Source organism: Diorhabda carinulata, chromosome 1 (assembly GCF_026250575.1).
Source record: "Diorhabda carinulata isolate Delta chromosome 1, icDioCari1.1, whole genome shotgun sequence".
NCBI lineage: Eukaryota > Metazoa > Arthropoda > Insecta > Coleoptera > Chrysomelidae > Diorhabda > Diorhabda carinulata.
The window spans coordinates 25,209,865-25,236,372 of record NC_079460.1 but is presented as its reverse complement, the minus strand read 5'-3'; the positions used below and the strand labels follow the sequence as shown (position 1 = coordinate 25,236,372).

At 30.6% G+C, this 26,508-nt stretch overlaps 2 protein-coding genes across 4 annotated transcripts in view; one reads left to right on the top strand and one right to left on the bottom strand.

Annotated features, from left to right (window-relative positions):
* Window positions 1-26,508, bottom strand: part of LOC130899676 (aspartyl/asparaginyl beta-hydroxylase) — a 114,891-nt gene that overhangs the window by 43,149 nt on the left and 45,234 nt on the right. The gene's annotated exons all lie outside the window — the stretch shown is intronic.
* Window positions 467-7,219, top strand: LOC130899692 (hairy/enhancer-of-split related with YRPW motif protein). The gene is made up of 3 exons (XM_057809833.1): window positions 467-845; window positions 1,986-2,203; window positions 6,289-7,219. The coding sequence occupies exons 1-3, from the start codon at window positions 688-690 to the stop codon at window positions 6,900-6,902; spliced, it is 990 nt and encodes a 329-aa protein (XP_057665816.1). The 5' UTR covers window positions 467-687; the 3' UTR covers window positions 6,903-7,219.

Here is a 26,508-nt window from a genome sequence, read left to right as displayed (position 1 = left end):
CAGAAAATCATTATTTTTGCAATTCTCGATGAATTTTTGAATTGATTTAACTTTATCTTCGTTAGGCTGCTACGCATATTACTGAGCTACATAAAAATCATTTATTCAAAGGTTCAAAGGATACAACGAATTGATTTTCAAAGGAATTGTTGATATGTAGATTTTTTCATCATTGCATACCATAATATTAATAGCTAGTACGATAATGATCGTTATTATTATTCTTTTAACATTAATATATATTATTGTTGAAAATGTGTAGGTAAAATTAGATATTTCTTAATAAATCTTATTCGAATTCTGGACAAGGATTGAATTCTAGTAGCAATCCGAACGCACGCTATAATTTTTTGTCCCATGTATCACGTGCAAGTACACGCTTACACACACCACCCAGAATCGGCCCTGCACCACCACTACAAAAAAGGAAAAATGATACAATATAGACTTTTGGGGTGAGTAGCGCAAACTACAAGGAACAAGTCGCGTGGATAGGCCTACTAGTGGGGGTAGAGTGGGGGTAAAAACGTGGCTGAACGTTGGTTGATCAACAGGGCTGTACATTCCGCATTTGCGAACGACACTAACACACGCGCGTGATCTGTCTGACAGCCGTTTTGACACGCGACTTATTTCCGATTTTCATCTTTGGACACAAGTGTCAGTGATAGTGACCTATTTTCCGATATGGATCATTCTTTGTCTCAGCACACTCCATTGCAGTGGGGATATTCTGGGAGTAATAGTACTTCTTCATCTTGGCAGCCTGTCTCAAGAGGTATCAAAAGACCTCTTTCCGAAAGTGACTGTGATGATGTTTACTCGGAGGAATCATCTAAAGAGCAGTAAGTACCAATTATTTCAAAGTGTCTACTTCTATTTCACTTATTTATAAATCCACTGTCGCGTTTCACAAATGGGAACCAATTTGAAAAGAATTAGATAAATATTTCTGGAAGAATCATGTACGTATATAGTCGGCTATTTTTGGTTTGCTATAATAATGAATAATGAATATGAATAAAATTTTATAAATTTCTTATTTCTTACACCTTTTAATATATTAATGCTTCTAAATGTTCTTGATTATAGGTCTCTTCTGTTTTAAAATTAGTTTTTTTAATATTCTTTCAGAGATTGATAAAAAATTTTGGTTTATCAAAATACCAAATATTTTGATAAAGGCTGAAGTTAAGTCGAAACGTCATTTTTTTATCAATCTCTCAGAAATTATTAAAAAAACTAATTTTAAAACAGAAGAGACTTAAAATCAAGACCATTTAGAAGTATTAAAATTTTATATTCATTATTTTATGTGCTGAAAATACAAGTAAAATCACAAAAACCAATAAAAGCTCAAAGATTAAACAAATACATGTAATTTTCATATGACATATATAGATTAAAAATTCTTTTATAAAAAGAATAATTACCCTCAATTATTTTTTAATACAAAATAATATTTGATTTAAAAATAATCTGTAATATTGAATTCATTGATTTTATTTCACAATTGGTAAGAGTTTTTCTATTCTGTTTATTGAGCATTAATTAATAGCCAGAATAGTGAATTATTTGATTTAAATTCGAAGAACATCTGAATTTCAAATAAATCCTTAAATGTTGATTATATTTTTTATTAATGTTGTTTGTAATTTTCAATACAGTAATTATGTCACTCCATTTATAAATAAGAATGATAAATTTAAAGGAACAAGAATATCTAGTTCTAGTAGCACTTAACTGTTTTTCAACATTATGTTTAAAAAAAATTGGCGAAAATCACAGAGACAGTTTTTCATAGAAACTATTCCGAACGACTCATTTTCACAATATATAAATCTCAAAACTCACTCAGAAAAGACAATTGATTTAAATTATAGCAAGGTATAACAAAATTATTAATTGAGAGACATGACAGTGTGTTTATATTGCTAACAAAAAAAGTACATTTCAGTGTAGATTTGATATTATAATTACTTTAGATGTACCAGCCCTGGTGATGCCGATAGTTGTCAAATGTTATCGAGGAAAAAACGTAGAGGCGTAATAGAAAAAAAGAGACGAGATCGAATAAACATGTCACTGAGTGAATTAAAAAGACTTGTGCCTAGTGCCTTTGAGAAACAAGGATCAGCAAAGCTCGAGAAAGCCGAAATTTTGCAAATGACCGTTGACCATTTAAAAATGCTGCATGCTAAAGGTAAATATTATAAATACTGAGGAAATATATTATTTCTTGCACACAACGTAGAATTTAATAAAGGTACGTTGTGTTAAATTAAATTGACAAAATTACTTCGAATAAAACATTTTTAATAACTTAATACTCATGTTAATCGAGAACCATGATGTTCAGTAGAATCATAATTTGAGTGATATGCGGTATTCATATAACTGCCTTTGATTATGTAATTCGCTTTTTACTCATATAATTTTTTATTTATATTAATTGATTATACTTATTTATAATTTACATTTTTGTTTCCCGCAAATTACCCAAGACTAAACGAGGTAAATGATTTAAATTCAATCTTTTTATATTTCTTAATTGAAGAAAAAATATTTATTTACGAAACGAAATTTTTCGTTTTAAACTCTATTGGATTCATTTGGCATATAGGACAAGAATAATTGAGTTTGGAAATGGATCAAGGGTAAAAATCTTTGACTCTATTACGATAATATTTTGTTTTATATGTTTTCATATTCATTTTTTTCAAATTAAATATTATGAGTTTATTTTTCTAGAATGTACTTCAATTCCCCATTATGACAAACACATTTCTTTATTACATGTTTTTTTTACAAATAATCTTAATTCAATAAACGATTATTTAAAAATTCTTATTTGGTGGACTCTACTCGCTCTTGTTCTGTAACTGATTAATTACTAGTTAGTAGAGAACAAAAAACTGGAGCGAGATTCTAGTGGAATATTTAAATGTATTTAATTCTATTGAAAGGTATACAGGTAAATTGGAATTATGTCCATGATTCACTAGTGTTTTATTTCTGTATACATATATTAAAAATTGGTAAAATTACTACACTTGAAACTTGAGGATATTATATTGTATAGTGCAATAAAATGGGGAATTCCGTCCAGTTCGGATCAATTTCAGTGTCGGCCATAGTTGTAGGTCTTAAAATATTGTGTAGGGATAGGGATTCCTTAGGCAGTAGATTATACAGTTACGTTTAACAGGTACCGTTTAACCTTCTATTAGTGCCTCTGTCTAATTCTAACCCTATTTCAGATTCGGCTTAACCATGCGCCGTAAGGGCAATGATGCCTTACCCAAAACTTTTAGACCTTTATAAGTATTAGTGGTGACGTTACATCGCCATTTTTTAATGTCCAGGTTACAAATAAAGAATATAACTCTTATGGTTATATTCTTCGAAAGTATATTTTATTTGAAAACAATTTTGTTTAAATCAGATTATCTTTCGAAAGGGACTCTATTGATTATAAATGTAAATCAAATCAAAATAAATTAAGTTATTTCGATTTGCTTGAAACTATATGAAACGATTTTGTTCTATAACGATTATTCATTTATTTATCTCCAACATCTTAATTACATAAATGTGTATAATTCTTATTAATGTTTATATTGAAACTCAGACCTACACTTCCACATTCTACGTTACAGCATTGGGTTACTTCGTGAATTTTACAATTCTCCACTAGGAACAAATTTATAGAAATTAACAAGGTTTTTACGTTGTTATGACAAGATAACTGGCTTACTAAACATAATAATACAAAATCCATTTAATGCTATTATTGAATGAAGATAGTTTGTATTCGATAAAAGATCTGTTAAAAGATATACACGGAACAATATACCTATTGGGATTTGTATTAGTGAAGTTTATTACTTAAAAATATGTTTGTAAATATTTTCAAGTATTAAATATTTTTGGAAACCAAAAAATTGATAAAATAAGAAGTAACTATTTCGTTTCACGTTAATCATTGTTCTCTTAAATAAACAAAATGAGGAGAATAATGAGTTGAAAGTAGTGTTTTAAACGGTTTTTGACCACTACCTATTCAGGTAGCAGGTGAATATAGAATTAAAAGGGTTAATCTATATTGCATGCGTGGGAATATGCGATGAACCAGCTGTGACAAATGTAAACCTATAGACCGTATTCATAGTAGTGGGGTACACCCGTGGGAACCCTTGTGAAGAAACACCGATTCGCCGAACAGCTACACTTGCAACAGGTTTCATTCCCTCTCTCCGCTCTACACCCATATTGTAGATTTACATCGTTTATCGGCGCTTTATTTACTTATTCGTCTCATAATAGGTACCCTTAGTTTTATTTTCAACAAAGAACGGTAAAACAAAAATAAATATTAATAAACCAACGAAATCAGTGACAATACAATGAAATTTAGGAACGTCCCGATAGAAAAATAACGTGTAATAGGGACGGAACGTGTAAAGTTGTTTCCCAAAATTTGGCTGTTTTATTGCAAATATTAATTTATATTAGATGTCTCAGATTTCTGTGTATTTGATATTAAAATTTCTACACGTATAACATACACTGGATCATGTCATGGAAAAATAATATTTTTAAATCTGAAATTTCTACCAATAAATCAATAATATTACTTTCCTCAAAACACAGTTTTCATGTATCTAAATGAAAAGTAACTTGGCCCTAAATCACCCATAACATTCATGTGGCGGTAACAAATGTTTGCATTGTCAAATTAACATTTTTCGTTATAAAATATTGCTGTGTCTTGTATTATATTTCTCGATATTTTTCTCATAAGATCCTTATCAAACTTTGTTTTTCTACTCTTTTATTCTGTGAACAATGACATTTTTTCCAACTTTAATAAACCACTTATTAAAACGAAATCCATAAAAAAATTAAATTTCAAATTGTAACTGCCAGGAAGATAATTACAAAAATTTTAGTAGTATTAAGTTATGTTTATCGTTGTTAAAATTAATCTTATATGCAGTACAATTTGCTAGCAGCATTAAGTCCCCTTGATTTTAAGTCATTCAAATGTGTTCTGATGAAATGTGAAATCTATATTTTTTGTTCTGCATCAAAAACTCTACTAATTACTTTAACGATATCCTCTACTTTGATGCCGATAGTCAATGTTTATGCAATTTTATTCATAATTCCCTCCTCCACTACAAACTTATTTTTGGGATGTGGATTTATGGTTGTTCTAACGCTATTAATTTTCATTTCAAGTTTTTCCATTACATGTTTTATAGAACTTCGTCGAAATAGAAATTATTTAGTTTGGAATTATATAAATTAGCATGATTTGACCAGCAAGTAGCGCAAAATAGCCGTAAAAATATTTCGATAAATGTTAAATAAACATATATGTGAAAGAGTGTAAAAATACTTGCATTAGACGTTTTTTTGAATGTCAAATGTAAGATATGTTTCAATCAAATTATACAGAGTGAAAATTGATCTGAAGTCTCAAATGACTGTAAGGACGTAACGTATGTTCTTAATACCAAAAATTTTGAATTATCTATGAATGTAACATAAAATTTGGATTAATCTCTAGGGCTCGTGGCTTGCACTACACTCTCGTAGCATTGTCTGTGTTAGAAATGATTTAAAAAAATTGTATGTTCGCAAATTTTTTTTTAATTTCAAGAAAAGCCAGAAGTCTCATCATGATAAATCAAGTGAATATGCAGGATATCGACAAACAGAAGCAAAAGCAGCTTGTGACACCCACGTTGTCATGATATTAAACGTTGATCCATTCCCGTTTCTTCACAAACGTTCTAGAACTGCTTGTAAAACTTGGAGTATGAAGGTGTTCTAACTTTAATAGCACGATGCTCTCATAATCGAAAAAAAAATATATCGATGATCTTGATGTTCGACTCTAATTGTGACGCCGAGATGAGTAACTCATTTTCAATTTAGAACTCTGAATATTTGCCTTTGGATCATAACCATGGACAGATTCCATCATTTAGTAACATTTTTCTGCACTTTTTTCGTCTTGAAATAAAACGTAACGTTAATGCGTTGTTCAAGATCCACGACATATTGCAAACATGATCTCATTAAAGTGGCAAGCCAGAACGACTACAATATTGTCACTGCTTGTTTCAACACATGAGGCTATAATAGACATACTAGTTCACAATAGATGCAGAATAAGTCAAACGTGCTATAAAAACTCAATCAAACCTTGTATTTGTGTTTAATATATTGTTTAATTTCTTAATAAAAACTAAAACTAATTCTAAAAATTTTTTTCAGGCTTAGATTCTTTTGCTTACGATCCGCATAAATATGCTATGGATTACCATGGAATGGGCTTCAGGGAATGTGTAGCGGAAGTTGCTCGATATCTTGAACGAATTGAAGGTTTAGATGTCCAAAACCCATTACGAATCAGATTAACCTCGCATCTCCAATGTTGTGCTGCTCAGAGAGAACTAGCTTCAAAGCAAGCTACCTCTGCTCCTTGGGGATACCCAGGATCTCAACCTCCTTATCCTCCCATTAATGCTTTACCTCCTTCTCCCGCTTCTAACCATGGTCCTTTATCTAATCTGAATCATCATCAAACAGCTCCTCCTCCACAAAATATACATCATGATTTGGGACATTTTGACGTTTCTACATCCTGTGGCCAAACTACAATACCAGTACCAACTTCGGATAGTAATAATAGAATACCACCTTCAACATCTATATTAACTCCTTTAACAACAACGACACCTTCAGCTTTAGCCTACAGTTCCCATCAATATCCACACAACGCATTTAGTATCCCAACTACAAGTCATCATCAGAATTATAGCCAAAGTATTCCGCCATCACAAGGAATGAAACCATATCGACCATGGGGCGCGGAAGTTGCTTACTAAACTAGTCTTTTAATTAAGTGACCTTGAAAAAAACGTCCAGATTAGTTGTTGAAAATTATGATGTGATTATAAACTAGTGCCAGTTCATTTTCGGACTATAATTATGTGTCATGTATATATATATATATATATATATATATATATATATATATATATATATATATATTTCAACAGTATTATTGGTCTGAACGTATTATGTGGCTGTATATAAATTTGCCTTACGCAGAACTATCCGAGACTTAGTCATTTGTACCTTACTTGAATGTTTATTTATTATTAGTTTATTATATTTAGGATTTTTATAATTTCCTGATAGATTTTGCCATATAGACAAAATATTTTTATAGATTTATGATCTCACTAAGCTTGAATATTTTATTGTGATGACAAATTTTCAGCAATAAATATTATTATCGTAATTGCATTTTTTTTATTTCCCCTCATTACTACAAAGATTGTTTTACTCTATAATAAAAAGTAAGTAAAAATAATGTTAGTTATTCATTACATTTTTTATGGACCTTTGTTATTGAGTTTTAAAAACGAAAAGAGCAACACTTGCTAGTAGTGGCAAATAGAACGAGAAAGGTATAAGAAATAATTATGGATAGTTACAGTAGTTAAGACAGTGGACGGTCAAGATCCGTTGTGCATACAAGGTTTCTCATAGGCCTGTCGAGCTCCACTTAAAACTGCCAACATGCCGTTGTTCTCAGGTACATTGGCTTGGACCTTCCAATGCTATTGGGTGAACTATAAGGCTTGTTCATGTGTTTGAGCCTCGCACGTGTGAGTGGTCTGCAGTTTCTTCCTCTTCCATGTACCAGCAGCATTAAGGATATTCGTGTCTTAGATGACAGTATCCTGTTACTAGTGGTTACGTTTTAGATCCACTGGTTGTTTTGCTGACCCCAGTCTGGCGAGAGGATCAGCTCGAGTGACCAGGAACGAGCTGGAATTTACAGCCATCCCTCACCATTTCATGTAGATCTATTTTCCACTCGAGCCCAAGCCATGGGCACAACAGTTCGGCTGTAATAATTACAGAATCGGTTCTAAACAGTGCTAGTAGTGATTGAAAGAATTGAAAATAACTATAGTTCGAACATTTTACTCTAATAGAAAAGTAGAACAGGGTAGGCATATACAAGTCTAATATAAACCTAAAATGCACAAATTTCTATAACATTGGAAAAATAAATATACTTTAACAAGCACAGTTTAAGCAGGGTGGTTTTGTTTTGGACAAAAGTCTGACAGAGACACAATTTTTAACATCAACATCTTCTAATGAATGTGGAATCAAATATATGAAATTTACTTTTTCATTTTATTCTTATCAGCTTATATATTAATGGATATTTCAAACCAATTCAAAAACAACTTCATAAACTGAAATTTTGTACGTCTACCAACCAGGATCATCAAGAGAAAGTTGATTTTGTAATTGACAAAGAAAGCTCAATATTTAATACTTTTAAAAAAATGGATTCCTACCAATTAAAACTTGATGTTTGGTAGAAAGCTTGTGACAGTGAAATCTATGATAATTAATAAACTATTTCACAATATATTTGTGAAAATAATATACAATATTCCAAGTTTTCGTCATTATAGGCAAATGGAAAAAAGGTGACACCTTTCTTTGGCAAGAACTAATCTCGAATCGTATTTTTATGATATTTGACAAGGATTTAAAATCAATACATAAAGATACTGTTCTTGACGAGAATTTTCTTTTTCTATATCATGTATAGGAAACACATTCCAAAAGTTTGTAATCAAAATATGATCATAATATGTTCAAGAGTTCAATAATCCTTACACAATTAAATCATGACAGGTATTTAAATAGGCTTTGGCTGCTCCAAATATTTATGAGAGCAAAATACGTTTGAATCTAAACTATCTGTTTATCCTCATGCTATCTTTGTTAAAAGGAAGGTGTTACACTTAATAAATTTATTTTCTTCCAATGCTTCGTATCATTATCTTCACATATCTTTCCGATAAAATTTTTTTTACGATTGCTTTGTAAAACTAAACCAGATATAGAACAATAATGCAATTTTTAAATTATTTTTTCACTTTGTTTCGTTATTTGTTCACGATAAAATTTTGAGGTACTCCTTTATAAAACTCCACTTCCTTGAAATGAATGTATTTTTTATTTCATATATTTCCTTGGGATAGCTATGAGAATTTATTGTTCCAGGTCTATAAATATTAGAAAAGATCATCTATACTATGTATCTCATATTATTCTACACAACTTTTCAGGTATTTATTTCAAATGTCTACACACTTAAATGTATTCTAAAACATTCCGTTGAATGACCATTTTGAGATAAATGTCAGTAACTTTAAATATATTTATGGAGAAATGCTTGTGTTACTAATAAAAAAATTGAAATTTAAAAGTAGTTTCACCTATAATTGTCTTACACCCCTCTAAGTTATTCAAGTACTTGCCTTCTATAAATTTTATATTATTTTCATTTACATTCAAATATGAATATAAATGAAAAAAAGGACTGTAGGGAATTAATTTAAACCTTCAATTATTTTGCAAAAATTATTTTTGGTGAAGTATTCAAGGGTTTTTACAATACTTAAAAAAATATTAGAAAAACGTTCGGTCAGTTTGGGGTATAAAAAACAGTCTAATAACCAGCTTAAAATGAGCCTAACGACTTCCTGTACCGGAACACACGTGCAACTTACTTTAAATATTCATATGGGTTATAACTGTTATGCTATGTTTCAATAATAATGTAAAAATAAACTCCTATGTTTGTTTGACCGTGCAAATTCGAATTGTTTGAAATCCTTTGAATAGACAATTTTTCACGGACGATGAGTTGCAATAGCTCTAAAACAGGTTTCCACAATCTGCTAATAAGGGTTGATTTTTTTCTTGTCCACTATTGGCAAGTTCGCTTCTTATTATCACCGTAAAACCAGTAGAGCAAAAACAGAGTCTGATCTAGCCAATTTGTTATTAGTAACAATTGAAATTATATCAGAGACACATCTATTCATCAACGTTCCAAATTTATTTTAATGTGAGAATTCGTCAGGTCATATAACACAAATTAGTTTCGCTATTCGATTAGCGAGAACTTGATTGTCTGTGCCAATCCAACATACTTTGAAGGCCACTGAAGGTTAGTTTATCCATTTAAGATTTATTGTGATAAAATTTGTCGTGGAGTATCATCTACATCTAAATCTACGTGCTACATCTAAATATCACTTTTATTATGATTAATTAATACTGTTACGAATAAGTCCAAGACATAAGTCGTGAAGCCGGTCATGTTCGGTTATAATGTAATTCTTAAATTTGTCGCAGCCCGTTTGTTAAACAGCAAAATTCGTTTGAGGATTGTTTTTATGTATGTTTTTATCATAGAAGGCGGTTTCTTTACATTTTTTTCAACTAATTTCTATAAAAGTCTTGTTATTTATTTGTTTTTGTTTGTTTACTTCCTAGAATTCTAGAAATGTTGTTCCTGCTATTGAGCAGAGCTAGTTTAGTTTATAATAAATAGTCAAAGTGAAGAGAGAAGTAACCGGAGAATTTCAATAAATTAGATAAATTAAATAAGTATTAATGATAAGTTAATTATTATATAAGTTAGTAAGTGTGGTGTAAGTGTGTAAATAAATTAAGTAAGTAAAAGACAATGTTTATACATTCACCTCACCGATAGAAACCGTATAAATAAATAAGAACAGCATTGCAATACGATATGGGTGATTCCGTTCTAACTGTGATTTTTTGTATTCAAAATTTCAAGATTTTAAAATTTAACTTTTCTAACTTTTTTATGCATATTATTCATCTATTTTACTGTAAAAATAAAACTCTAAGAGGAATTTACTACAACTTCAAAGTATCACGAGCAAGACACAAATGTCGGATTTTGAGTTCCACGGTACTGACTCATTTATCCACGGTACTGACATGGTAACTTAAGATATTAAACAACAAGTGCATCAATTTTCCTCAGTTTGATCATAAACATTAGAATTTATAAGGTAATTAGTTTAAATCATTTGTTACGACAAAAAAAATTAATAATTTATCGGTAAATTCTAGGAATGGACATGACACGGTACTGACATGGTAACTTAAGATATTAAACAACAAGTGCATCAATTTTCCTCAGTTTGATCATAAACATTAGAATTTATAAGGTAATTAGTTTAAATCATTTGTTACGACAAAAAAAATTAATAATTTATCGGTAAATTCTAGGAATGGACATGACACGGTACTGACATTCAAGTGATGTAGTATAAGTTTTCTTTAAGTGGCAAGTTATATTGTATAAAAATAATGTTTAAATATCTTAAGAATTATTCAATTAACACAAAATTTTTATTAATTGATTATTAATTAATGACTAGTACAAAAAAACAATACAGGACATTGAATATCACAGTTATAATGGAATCACCCATATAGATGTTTCAAAAATTGATAGTACTGGTTGTGCTTGCATATTCTGAAAAAATGTTATACATATCGCGTAGAATCTATTGCTATACTAGTATATGAATTTAAATATTGTACGCAGTTCTTACAAAAACATCTGCGACAACTTCAGATTCTTTAGCTGTACTAAAAACGCGATGTAAGAAATTATCTGCACACATTGGTTTGAAATATTCACTGAAGAAGTGAATATTTCAAACGAACGAAGATATTATTTTTCGTTCAAAAAAATTAAAACCTCACTAGGAATATTGAAAAATGAAATATTTTTTTAGTGAAGTAACTTTTTCATTGAAAAGTTTCTTCCATCATGTTTGTATTATTCAGTATTTTAAAATGTTAAGAAACATACATAACTTACAGAATCAAAGTTGTCTTCTGTAGATGTATTATTTACATTTTGTGAAAATTTCTACTTCAATACCTTGATAAATAAACTAATATTACAGCTTAAAAGACGGGATCAGGTCCTGTCAACTTCCTTTCGATTCAACCAACACAGCTGAGAATGAAATATCCTATTCAAAAGAATCTATATGAATACTTTCTAAATACTTACTACTTTAAAAGGGTTACATAAACAATTTTTTTATTATTCAATTCCCACCTAGTTTGCAATGATCACGTCATTCATTATGAAAATGTATATGTATTTATGGCCCCGAGGAATGTGATACACAATTTCAATTGTAATTATTAATATTCACATTAATATGTGATGATCGATTTATTATTCGATAGTCGAATGACGTTATGCATAAGTAGATCAAGGATAATTTTTGGCAAAATGAGATACATAGGCTCAAAATCCGCACGAGCTGTTCAACATTGAAACATTTTGAGATAATTTTCAATTTTTAATAATTACTTTACTTCTATTCATTCATTACACTGCTATATGAATGAACTAGAAAATTTATTAATATGTCAGGATTTTTTTTAATATTTTCTTAAAACCCGGTAATCCGTTAACATTTACTTCGAAATTTAAACACTCCATAAAAACTACCGATGAAATTCCCGTTCACACAAAATCCTATAGATACCCCTAAGTACATAAAGAGGAAGTTCAACGTAAAATCAACAATATGTTAGATAAAGGCAACATAAGAGCTTCATATTTAAAATGGATCTCACCAATATGTATAGCAAGTAAAAAAATGGACGGATCTGAACGTCAAAAATGGCTTCTCGTAATCGATTTTCGGAAAAGACAATTTCAAACAGATATCCCGTTCCAAATATCAACGACAAATTTAGACAAATTAGATAGAGAACAATTCTTCAGAACTCTTGATTTAGCCATCGGATTTCATCAAAACAAATACCACCAGAAACAATTGAAAACACAGTATTCAGCGACAATGGCCACTACGAATTTTTTCGTATGCCTTTTGGTCTAAAAAATTCCCTATCTACCTTCTAAACGGTAATGGATGAAAAATGCTCAAAACAAAATTTGCTCAAGTTTCTTATTTATTAGACCTTTTGATATGTTTATGTTTCTAAATTTTCTTGATGTTAGGTGTTTTCTATTTCAAATAATAAGAATAAATGAATTAAAAGCACAACTCGGTTCAAAATACTATTGGCCTAAAATGGCAGAGGATATAAAAAGTTTCGTAAATAATTGCGAAAAATGTTAAAAAAAAATAAATATGATAGGAATCCTCCATTAGTTAGATTTATTCTTAGTTTCCCAGCATCTAAACCATTCGAACATATACGTAATAATCTATTCAAAATTTCTAATCAATCTTATTTCGTAACAGACAGGCTTACACAATTTTCAGTTTAACAGGCGTGTACATAGTTGATAATCCATTAACTTACATATTCCATCACGGTCAAAATTACCGCTGATTGTGGTACTGAACTTAAAAACAATGATTCACAAGATTTTTGCAAATTACATAAAATAGAATTCCAATTTACTACAGCGAAAAATAGTAATTCTAGCTCACCCGTAGAACGCTTTCATTCTAGCTTTATTGAACATTTTCTATGTCTCGAGTAAGAAACAAAAACTGCACTCCCCACCCCACCAACTCATAAAACATTCCTTTCTTTCCTACAATAATTCCATTTATTCACTCCATTCGAAATAGTTGAAGGACATATCAATAGTCCAGACCATTTTGATCTAAATGATAACTTAGTTCTATCTCTTCTATGTACAGAACCATAAGAAAGCTACCAAACACCTTTACGAAAAAATTCAAAACAGAAATGCAGAAACTAGAGAAGAAATTATTAATAAACGAAATGTACAAAGATCTGACCCACCTGATTTCTCGAGTTAACAAATTGCTTATGTACAAACTAAATTTCAACATAAAAAACTACCAAAATTTAAAAAGGCAAAAATTATTAGACTCTGGCACACTTTTAGATAAAGGCAGCTATCACAAAAATATTATTAGAAAACCAAAAGGTGATTCCTCAATATTGTCACAGAATAATGAAAACCAAGCTGAAAACTATTACAACGATATTCTTGATTTTTCTGAAACTGAAATGCTACGCAGAAGATATACAAGTAACTAAATTGAACAATGTTTTATTACTTATCAGCCTAGTTACCTGTAAAATAATTTACTCTAAACATACATTTATATATTATACAGATTTAACAGTATTAGTTAAGCAAGTAGAAACCATAAGACAATATTTTTATACTATGAAGAATAATATAATAGTAAGTAATACTACTCATTCTATTTCATAGCTGAGCACCTGTATCTGCTATTACTCTTTTAGGTTTACCAATAGTGACTATTTACTATCGATATTTTCCAAAGTTTTGACAATAGCAAGGACTATTTCCAGGAATACCTTTTTTCTTTAATTTTATAAGAGGAGCCGTTATTCTGGCAAAATCTTTGATAAATTTTCTGAAGAATCCCACTAATCCCAGAAATTGTCTAAACTTATGTTGAGTTTTTGGAAAGTTACGTACCGCTTGAGTTTTGAATGTTGACGGAAATATTTAATGGTATGATAATTCGTATTCCAAATAAGTTAATATTTTAAGAACTTTTTCCAACATATTCAATCCTTCTTTAATAGTTTTAGATGGATGTGTACCGCATATGCCATAAGTGATTAATATTTTTTTCTATATTAATATATTTCAAGCAAATCTTTTTATTACGTTTTTCACTCAATTGGTCGCAGAAAGACGTATATTCTTTTCAGATTAAAATGTAATTATTTCAGCTTTTCTATTGCTGGTATTTGGTGGTATATTGGAGGTGACACATGTTCTCCATAACGATTACTGACTATGGGTCGTTATTAATTGTTCTCCAAACCAATATTTCATTCAATGTGCTGTCATATCTTCATGAGCCGGACATTCTTTAATTTTTTTGGCAGATAATAATTATGAATTACGTTTAAAAGCGTATATTATAATGCTTTGTTCATTAGAACATAGTCCTATTAAACAGCAATTTTCACTATTATAAATTAGATCATAAGTTACTACATCATGGCTGTGTATTGTCGAAACAAGTTATGAGTCTATTAGAATATCTAGAAGTTTTTCATTTTATGTAAATAGTCTTGTCTCCATTGTACTATCCATTATTTTTCTGTATGTTTAAAGCCACATCTTATTATTTGGATATTATTTAAACGAACGCAATATATCCATGCTGGTATAAGTATAATTTTGATGATAGACTAATTTTTTCTGTATAACTTCTTCTGTTCTCGTCATACAAATATTTTGGATCATGAATTCAGAGAGATCATAATGAAATATTTCAACGGTCGAATTTCAGAAATATTTCGGGGTTATCTTCTGGTACATTGTTGTTCTAGCAATCTCGAATCATTCGCACATAACACACAACAATGCAGAACCAAAACGTTACATTTGAAACCACAAGCTCAACTAAAAACTTATTAACACATTTCACTACAACACTCATCATTCCTTTAAATTTGTTAATAGGATTAATTAATGAACTCTAACAAATTTGTAGTAAGAGGTTTAGTAAAAAAACTGATCAAAAATCGACAATTAACGCGACAAAAGTCTGTGATAGCTTCAAACTGCTAAGAAAAAACTGTTTGCAATTAATTATGGGAACTTGGTAAGGTCTAAAGTTTAGAAAGTGAGTTCAACATCACTTAACCGAAAACAACTGCAATCAAAGGATTACAATCTGCTCGTTCTTCTCTCGACAAAACTTATTGCAATTTTACAGCAGATTGTAACGAAGGAGGGACGATGATGCTTTATGTAAAATAAAATTTTTAAAAACAGTTTCAGTAGGGTTTCTTCTGTTGTAAATTTTTACGCGTCGTTGTGATCAAAAAATTCGATTCGGTATTTTAATACCTAGTGCGATTCTCGAGGTATACGAGAAAATAAAGATGTATGAATTCCGCCTTTACATTGCTTTAAGTGCCAAGTTCTTATATTTTTCCTTTTTACTTTTCCTTATCTGTTCCTAGAGTAAGGAAGAGATAATTTATCAATTTTAAAATCTAATAATTGTATGTACGAGCTGGAAAACAATATCCCGAATTGTTGTATTGCCTTTATTTGCTTAATTGAAGAAAAGAGAAGTTATATTTGATAATTCACATTATTTTACATAAATTTGAGATCCAATTCAGAGAACAATGGTATATGGGCAATATTCAGTTAACAATAATAGGTTATTTTGAAATCTTTACAATTTGAGGAATGACATATGAAATAGTTTGAATTTTTTGTTACAAACTATTTTTGAAAAGATCGTGCTTCAGCAAATTACTGGTAACATTGAATTAAATAAATGATTTCTTTTGATATAGGCCAAACAAAAAAATTTTACTGAACACAATGTTCGAATTTATTATTTAAAAAAAATTTTTTTAGTAGTAAAGATATACCTTTTATTTACCCAGTATGATAATTAGTTTATTTTTTGAGTGAAAAATTCCGTATGTGCCTCAGGGATATTTAGAGAGATTATTGCGAATCGCTAAAGAAAATCAAATAGAGTAAGTTACATGCAAATAAAATGTGTGTGTGTGTGTGTGTATAAATAAAAGTATAACGCATTTACGTGGGGTAGAAATGACATGACTTGCTTAGGGTTTAGGGGTGCCAAAACGTGGGAAATACTTAGAAAGCCGACTCTCATGCGTACGCCGAACAGTTGAACATTGTCCGGTTGCACACGCCACCTCAATACTCTTCGAGGCGAAATTTTTAGGGGGTGATAAGGAGAAAACTATAAACCTGAAGAATGCGACTCCATTATGCACTTTACTTTACATTATTTAACAATTGAACATAGTTATCTTATTCGGCAATTAATTGTTATTATTTCTATGTTTTATTGAACTATACAGATGATTAAAAAGGATTTTGTTTGGTCTAAAACTATTGAAATATTATTATAAAAATGATGAGCAAAAGTTGTAGGAAGATTTCTAGTTTTTACTTTACTGAATATATCTTCTAGATGGATAGGTAGAGGGTATACGTGTTATAATAAAAAATATTAATCTATTCATAAAGTATTTTACTTATTCTTTTATACATCACGCTTTTACTAGCTTAATATGTATGTATGTAACGGAATCTTTGAACGTAATTTTTCCTCATTTCAAAAAGTCGGGTTATGCTGAAATTTTTCACAATTATTAACAACTAATGACAATACAATAATTTGATAAATCTGTCATATTATAGCAAAATGTCGGAATAATATTAAATTTGGGAATCTTATTAATTACTTAAATTCGTACCATTATCCTTGGCGCGATAACTAGAATAGTATATAACAGCATTAGATAAATTCAAAATTTTTCGCACCTGTTTAGGCTTGATAAGAATATTCTAATTTAATAAAAAGCATTAGAAGATTAAAAAATGTCAGTTTGGGAATCGAAATGTATACAATGCAAAGCTATACAGTTGACCTAGCTGTCGTTTATCTAGGTTCTCAGCTGTTTGTGTTATTTAATAAACTTATGTACTCGTAGTAGCACTTAGTGACAACATTTGAAAGGAAACGAAACCTCCTCACACTTCGTTGACCGTATGGCTAATTTCAAGAATTGCACTTCGACGTGTTTAATAATCAGATCTGGTCCCCAGCAACTTTCTCCTGTTTCTTTATTAAAGTTTTAATTCTTGGCCAGGTATTTCATTGGACAAGGACATTACCGCATACGTAAACTAAATTATGAAAAAAAAATATCTTGTTTGTTTGTTAGGTCGGAACTGACATCTGACATCCCTCGTATAGAATGTGAGATATAATTATTTTTGGTATTTGATAATGAAATATGTAACACCACTAGAAAAAGTAACGGATTTAAGGATTGAGGCTATCATATTAAAACAAGAATGGAGAAGATTATAAAGATTATGCAGTCAAGTAATTTAAAATTGAACTGAGAGGAAATATTTCGGAGAATACAATAATTATTATAATTGGATCTTTTTACCGATGTAACTTCTAAAGAAGCTCTTAAGCTCTAAATGCCTGAATCAGTTTATCGTGGCAAATTTTTTTTAACCAAATGTCGTCCACTAAGTTGGAATTTCTGGAACCGTTGGTGATATTTATACTGAATACACTGTGTAAACCACCACTACACCAACACTCACCATTACTCTGTCTGATGAGAGTTTCGAAAAAAAAAACAGTGTATTCAATACAAATGTTGTCGATATATCCATGTTTCACGCAAATAAAAAATATGTTTGTTTCTGTTCTCAATTTTATAATATTCTCTAAATAAGTAATAATTCCTATTGATGTTTTCTTAGAAGTAAAGTTTTTCACATGTTTCTGCTAACTTTGAAAAGTTTATTTCTACTAAAATTTTCTGCAAAATAGGTATATTTTATCTATCTCTTCATGTAAAAGGTAACCTACAAATAACACTGAAGTTATCACATGTACAAATGTTACTGTACTGAGCAATGTACTGAATTTGTTGTTTTGAAGATCCCCACAGCCTATATTGTACCTATAATATTCACTATTACTTACTGAATGTGTGGCAAGTCAAAATAGATGAATCTCAATAATTCTTATATTAGATATTTCAACAAATTTCTTTAGCACGCTTTGCAATTTAGTATTTTTGATTTGCCATTGGAAAAATATCTATAAAAGTGATATTAGTGTGAACGTTAAATATTTTATATTTAAATTTGATATACAAATATTAAAAATCTTATGAATTTATCCGTTTCAAAAAATATAAATTTTTCCATTAACATTTATTTTGATGTATTCATATACGTGTGAAATTGGAGATCGTCCAAACAGCTCTATTTTTTAGTATCTATAAACTATCAAAATTTAGAACTTCTATAATACAATACTTATTTGACAAAAATTTCTATATTTAAGTATATTAGATTTATGAATCCTGTACATATTTCAGTGAAACTTTTGATTGATTATGATATGGAGAATAAGATATGGGCACATATGTTCGGGACATGAGACAGAGAAGTGGGGCGCTTTTCATATTTCTTGTACACCGAGCACCCGACGCTTGCACAATAATTAGTATTTTTCATTCATTATTTTTTTAAGCTTATTTTGAAAATTATTTTCATCTTTTTAGTTTGAAGTGCTTGTTTTTCAGTTTTTTAAAACTATATTTATTACAATTATTGAAAATTCAACGCCATTTACAATAAAAGATGTGTTGCTACTACAGAAGCGAGTGGAAAATATTGTTTGGCTTTCTTTAGCAGTATCGGCGATCTTAGTGAGATTTTAGAAAGGCTGGTTCAAGGAAATCAACTATATATATATATATATATATATATATATATATATATATATATATATATATATATATATATATATATATATAATGCTCCAAGCACTGGGGATATAAAAAGGATTTTTGAAACAAAACTGAAACTGAATTGATTTTCAATCAGTTGGGTTCGAATTTCTAGAAGTTCGTCGGATAGAATAATTGGAACCTGCTTAAGCTATCATGGTACTATATCAGTTTTCACTTGATTTATTGATAATCGTGATCAAACGTTATTTGATTTTGGGTCTTATCCCTTGTTACAAAATATTTCATCAAAAATCACTAGCTTACTCCCAATCGACAAGTGTACACAAAAAATATATATCAAACACAATAAAATAAATGAAAACTAATTAGTTTAATATCGTCTGGTAAAGTTTCTTTTTGAATAAATTTCATCGGTGTTACTTTCTGCCTAAAATAGTTTTTTCTCTCATTTTAAAATGATGACGTTCAAGGCGACTTTTACATCTAAAATTTCGATATTATACTTGAATTATGGCTTTACTCTCCCCACGATCCCGATGAAATTCGTAAGACAGTAAGTCTCATTGGACCTTCTTCGAAGGCTTCCCTCGAGGGTCTTATCTTTAATGAAGTCAGTATACCATGTAGACCTAGAATATTCTGGTCTCACATAAATGATATAGAACATTCAGAACTATTCAATCATTACTTTTGTAAGGTAAATTGTAGTTGGTATGCTTATACAAAGTACAGTCAGATTAGCGATGGTGGTTTGTTCCTATTCAAATTCAGAGATATTAAACCATTTGAAGCTCCATACTGAGATAGAATTCAAATCTGTTTAAAGGATTTTTGGGTTATTATATTGGTTCATATGTTGGCATTATGAGCGTATGAAGTATATTATTTGAAATAATGTAAAACAGGTCGCAGGTATAAATGGTAAAAGTACTGTTTTTCATTCTCGACTACTCTATCTTATGACAGAATTTTGCCAACAGGACACTTTCAATCCAGTGTAACGAAGTTTAATCATAGCTTGAAATATTAATTGTTATGAATAGTGATAAAAAAACTTAAAATAGAGATATATTAATTATAATCAATAACTATGTTTAATTAATTTAGTCTAAAGAAGATGAAAAAAGGGTCAATAAATATTTTTCTTCGCAATTTCATATCGTAAGGAATTAGGATATGTAAACAGTAAGTTTGTAGAAGTATTTAGCATGTGATTAAATCGATTAGTAACTCCAAAATTATGGTTTTTATCATTATTGATAAAAACAGCATCGTTAAAGGAAAAGACGAAGCATCCATTGTTACATACGATCATTGCAAAATTTCTGTTATACACGAACAACATATGCTTTCTTTTTATGAGGCAAATGAAACTTCTAAAAAATTCGAAAAAGTTTGTCGAAATCTGTTAATGCTTGAGACATGTTGATTTACATCAGCGTACCCTACAATGGATTCCAGGACATACCGGAGAGATGGGAAATGAAATAGCTGATAAGCTCGCTAAAGTGGGGGCAGACCAGCCCTTCAGGGGACCTGAACCCTTCTGTAGGGTCAGCTACAGAACAATGGAAAAAGCAATGAAAAAAAAGGTAGATGAGCAAAACCTACAGGGCCTGAGACGAGCAAAGACTTCTGGAAAATTATAACAGAGAAGATCTGGTGAATGTAACAAGCTTAGTAAGAACAATCTACGAATGCTAACAGGAGGCCGATTGGGGCACTGTCGCCTCAAAAAATACCTGGAGACGCCATACTTATCAGATAATACGCCGTGCAGATTTTGTTGCACAGAAGACGGAACATCTAGCTACAATCTCTCGAAGTGATAAACACTACGGAACCAAAGAGCATTACACCTAGGAGCATATGAAATAGAAGATAAAGATCACTGGCAACTATAGCCATCCCACATTCTAGACTTTTCAAAAGGTTCCTCAGAATTGCACCAAGAAAGGGGACAAAATAGATCCCTTGTTTTGTTTCTATATTCGACCGACAACGCTCTACCACAGAGAGATCTCAATAAATGATTCATTTTGATATAGGAATACGAAACCTTACGGGGCCAGTTGCTGACGTATAGGGCGTTCAAAATTTTAAATCAAAATCAAAAATTCGCCATAAATCAAAAACGCCTTTGGTAATCAATATGCTCCTTAATAAAGTAATATCTTGACATAAACAAACTTTGGAAAAATTTAACCAGTGGCAGGCTGTCAGGGTTAGTTGTCACTTTTATTTCCCTATTTTTTACGCCACTGGAGCAAATTATTTTTTTAACTTCGTTTTAAAATGCCTGATTATTTTTAGTTAAAAAACTAATAACCTTATATGGAGCTAGAATGAACGGGGTTGTATAAATTTGCCTCTAATCAAAAGTCTGCAAGCACGTAAGTAATTTACAAATTAATTAATTATTCATTTAATTTGCGTAAGTAGTTCAAAATTACAATAATAACAAAATTGGCAATGAAAATGAAAATAATAATTGCACAAATTAAATTTAAACAACACTGTATTCCAACAATAAAAAAATTGACAAAGTTACAGAAGTTGTTCAAACTGTTGGCCGCTTACTTCAATACACGTATTACACCGTTTTATCATTGAAAAACGTGTCTGAGAATAAATCTGGATGAAATTGAATGATTTCTGCCACAGCTTGAATTCTAGCAATTAGATCAGATTCCATGATTGTTCCGTACACTAAGGACTTCATATAGCCCCATTTAAAAAATCGATAGGATTCAAGTCTCCCATTTTTCTCATAACGTCTGTTTAAGTAATTTTTACCGCTGCAGCAAAATGATCAGGTGCCGAATCGTGTTGAAACCACATTTGTTGTCTAATATTTAACGATACATTCTCCAACAATTTAATTTGAGCTACTATTATTTTTATTTTCATTACCAATTTTGTTATTATTGTAATACATTTTTGTTTGAAATTGAAATTATAAAGGATTTTTATTTGCTTTGAACTACTTACTCAATCAATTATTCGAAATTAAATGAATAATTAATTAATTTGTAAATTACTTACGTGCTTGTAGACTTTTGTTTAGAGATCTATCTGTGGTAGAGCGTTATAGGTCGAATATAGAAACACCCTGTATATACATATATTAGAGTAAATGTGTTGTTATGAAAATTCACAATTCCATGTTTTGCGGAGTGTCCCCAGATAGATACTAAAAACAAAAACGTGATTATTGAATAATCAAATAATTGAGAATTATCAGCATTACTTACATAAAAGAACAATGGATTTTTATATAACATTCATTATTGTATTTGGCACGTTTTTTCAACTGATAACAATTTCATCATATTATTAAGTTTTGATAATAATTTTTATTCGGTAAACATTATTTTTCATTACATCAAACAGAATACATATGACATAAAAAGATATTAGAAAAATTAGGACGAAAATAATTGAAACATGTTGGATTTGCATAAGTAGTTCTATTTTCGTAATAACAATAAATAATATTTATGTATTTGGAAGATATTTATAGTTTATATTGGCACGACTTATTATTTATCTGGAACTAAAAAGGTGAATAATTTTTGAGTAACAAAGTAATTTATATAAAAATAAAATTCATTATACTCCTGATTTATATTGATTCATTCATTCCAAAAGCGTTTGACAACTATAAAAAGGGCTTTCAACGAACTTGGTTCTTACCGAGATCACAAATGTAGCAATTCGAGAGTATGGTCATTTTTATTTTCATTAGTACCATAAAATCTTTAGACTCAAGACTCAAAAAAAAACAAAAATCCTTTAACGTAATTATTAAAAGAGTTTTAATTATTTATTAAAAAAAATAGTGCTTTCAGATAAGTGATTATACGGGCATTCCAAAATAAAAAATTATGCCCAGTAGCATTTTCTAGTTTTTTTTTTTTAAATCTTTTTTTAGATTTAGCTATACGTAGGGGAAGTACGTACAAAATGACATATACCGAAAAAATGAGACGGCATCATATTTCAAATCCTGCCGTTTTTAGCCCGCCATAGATAACTATAGATCAACCAACATAGCTTTGCCTCTGAGAATTGTATGTGTAGTAGACTATTTAATGAACTGTTGTGATAATTCTGTGTTCGTTACATTGAAAATGCCTTTGAACAGTAAAGTGAAACACAAGGTAGTGGACAAAGCAGAGTAATTGTCAACAATGTTTTAAGATTTATGCAGGTAGGAGCAACGGCAGATGGAATAAGGATTCCTCTTGCGAAAGTAAGAAGTAATGGCAGAAATAAGTCAAAATGTACAAATAATTATTTTTTATCATCGAAGGTTCAAGAACGAGTATCAGAGGCTACAGGTGTATGCGTAAGAACCGTAAGGAAAATTAAATCAAAGATGAAAAAATAGAAGAAGGTGAACAGGAAACGTTTTCAACTCCAAATAAAAATAGAGTGAAACATGCAAACCTCACAATGGATGATGCTGGCTATTTTACGTAGGTGCATAGTTAATTTCCATAGCACAGAAACAGAATTCCTTCGCTCAGGGTAATTCATAGAAATATCATTCGCGATATGGACTATCAGGGTTGCAAAGAGTCTTTGAGAAAAAACATTCATAAACTTGAATTTCGATGGAGGAAGGTGAAAATGAACAGAAAAATATTAGTGGAATTCCAGCCCATTCGACTACTGAGAATGGAATTCTTAAAAAAAATGCGAACCTACAGAGAAGAGGCTCGATCTATTATTTACATGGACGAAACTTATATTCATGCTATACACACGCACCAAAAAGGCTGGAGTGATAATACCGAGAATGGTCTAAAAAACCTGTTAGTAAAGGGCAACAGCAATAATACGGCAATGGATTTGTGCCTAATGCTTATATAAGATGGAAATCGAATTGCAATACAGGTGATTATCATAATGAGATGAATTTTGATAATTATAAGAAATGGGTGTCAGAACAGTTGATTCCGAATTTGCCGATAAAAGGCGTTGTGGTTATCGATACCTTATCATAATAAACAAATCAACAAAATGCCAACGATATTGACCGAGAGCAATCATGGTTATCAGAGAGAAATATTCCTTTTGATAAAACGATGCTGAAACCTGAATTATATGCCCTCATAAAGAACTATAAGCCAAAATATAAGCGGTATGAAATACATTATCGTAGATGATATGGTTATTGATTTGAATGATGAGGATAGCGACACTGAATCAGAACAGGAAGATAAAGATTGTAATCCATCCGGAATCGAAGAACTACCTAATGAAAACCAATCTGAGAATATGTCATCAGTGGGCGAAAAGTCGTATTATAATCTATAGGCAGTAGTACTCAAAAAATTCTTAAAAATTGTCAAATAATTATTTAATCATTAAATAATCATCAATTTAAAGGTTATTCCTTTTTTCCAAATACTTACTCATAATCCGATATGTTATAATCCTTAACTTTTATTTAAATTAATTTTGACTACGATTACAATATAGAACATTCAATCACTATGTGTTGTGACTATTAATCCATCTACAATAAATGCTCTCCTTTAATTATATTCTACTTGCGAATGAATAAGGATGTTGGGATTCCTATCCTCTATTGTTTTATCGTTATGGTCAACCGATGCCAAATTTGTTTTGACGTTGATTCAGGTACTGCATTCAATCAACGGTTTGGACTAAACTTTTTCTCTCGATTGTACTTCCCGGTGAAAAGGCGAAGTCGTCCTTTGTCGCACACTAGCCCTCTCTGTTTATCGTTTGCGCATCTCAGAAGCAAAGCTATGTTGGTCGATCTGTACATCACATGACTCAAGCCGGTAAAACTAACCAAAAAGTGAACTCGCTCCAGTCTTACAAGCAACACTAAGAAGACATGCTTCGAATAGTAACAAAATTTCGGAATCGTCTGCAAAGGGTCTAGGATGTTGAAAAGCTACTTTTACACCCACCAAAACGAAAAGCTGGACAAGAATGGTTAGAAGGGATTTTGAGACGAAATAAAGATATTTCTTTACGCATACCATAAGCTACTTCAGCTGCTCGTGCTCAGGCTTTAATCGACCTCAAGTCAAAAAGTTTTTTGAGATTTACGGACATTTGCTGGAATCTGAGAAAATTGGGCCACACAGAATTTATAATACTGACGAATCAAGCCCGTCTACTGTACAAAAACCCCAAAAGATATTGGCTACTACTGGTAGGAAGCAAGTTGGCGTAATAACTAGCACAGAACGTGGAACTAACACCACTGTTGTTTGTTGTGTTAATGCTATTGATACCTCTGTTCCGCTGATGATGATATTTTCTAGGAAAAATATGAAGAAGGAATTGGTCGATGAAACACCTCCTGGCACATTGTGTGTAGCTCAACCATCTGGATGGTTGATATCGGATTTATATCTGAAATGGATCAAACACTTTCAAAGTTTTGTTGAATCATCTATTGACGATAAAGTTATATTGATTGTCGACGGACACGTAAGCCACAAAGAGCTTGAAACTTTAGAATACGCGAAACAAAACGGCATTATTATTCTGTCTACCTCTACATTGCACTCATCGTCTCCAGCTTTTGGATGTCTCATTTTTCGCGCCTTTGAAGACATATTTCAACCAAGATCAGGGCCGGATTAAGCTAGGGGCTTGAGAGGGCTATAGCCCCGGGCCCCAGGTCCAAGAGGGCCCCATCATTTGGAAATCATTCTGTATTTTTTGATGTGTTGATACCACAAATCTAACGTATTGATATTATTTTGTGAATTTTTCCGGGTTTTCGAATTCCTTAAGGGGACCCCGTCATTATTTTAGCCCCGGGCCTTATATATCTTAATCCGGTCCTGACCAAGATATATTCAAATGGCTCAAACAACACCCAGGGCGTGTTGTTACACATATGTGACAGCTTGAGTCACGTCTCACCTCACCTCTAGTTGGTACAAGGCTTAATTATATTGTAATTTTTTATTCATTTTTGCCAAATAATCCATGCATAATAATGCAGTTTCCGTCATTTCAGCAAGTAAAAAATTTGATACGATATATTTTCAGGAAGATATACATAAGGACAATAGAAAGAGAAGAAACGTGGTTTTATATGGTAAAAAATGTAGTAAAAACTACAAAACGTGAAATGTAAAATACATTTGAATGAAATTTTCCACATCGACGTATATGAAAGAGTCAAATAAAAAAAAATATTGTGCAGTACTAATTTTAAAAGAAAAGAGACCTGAAATTAAGAAAATTTAAAAAAATAAGAATATATAAAAATACGTAAAAATAATTACAATTTATGTTAATGTTTATGGCGAA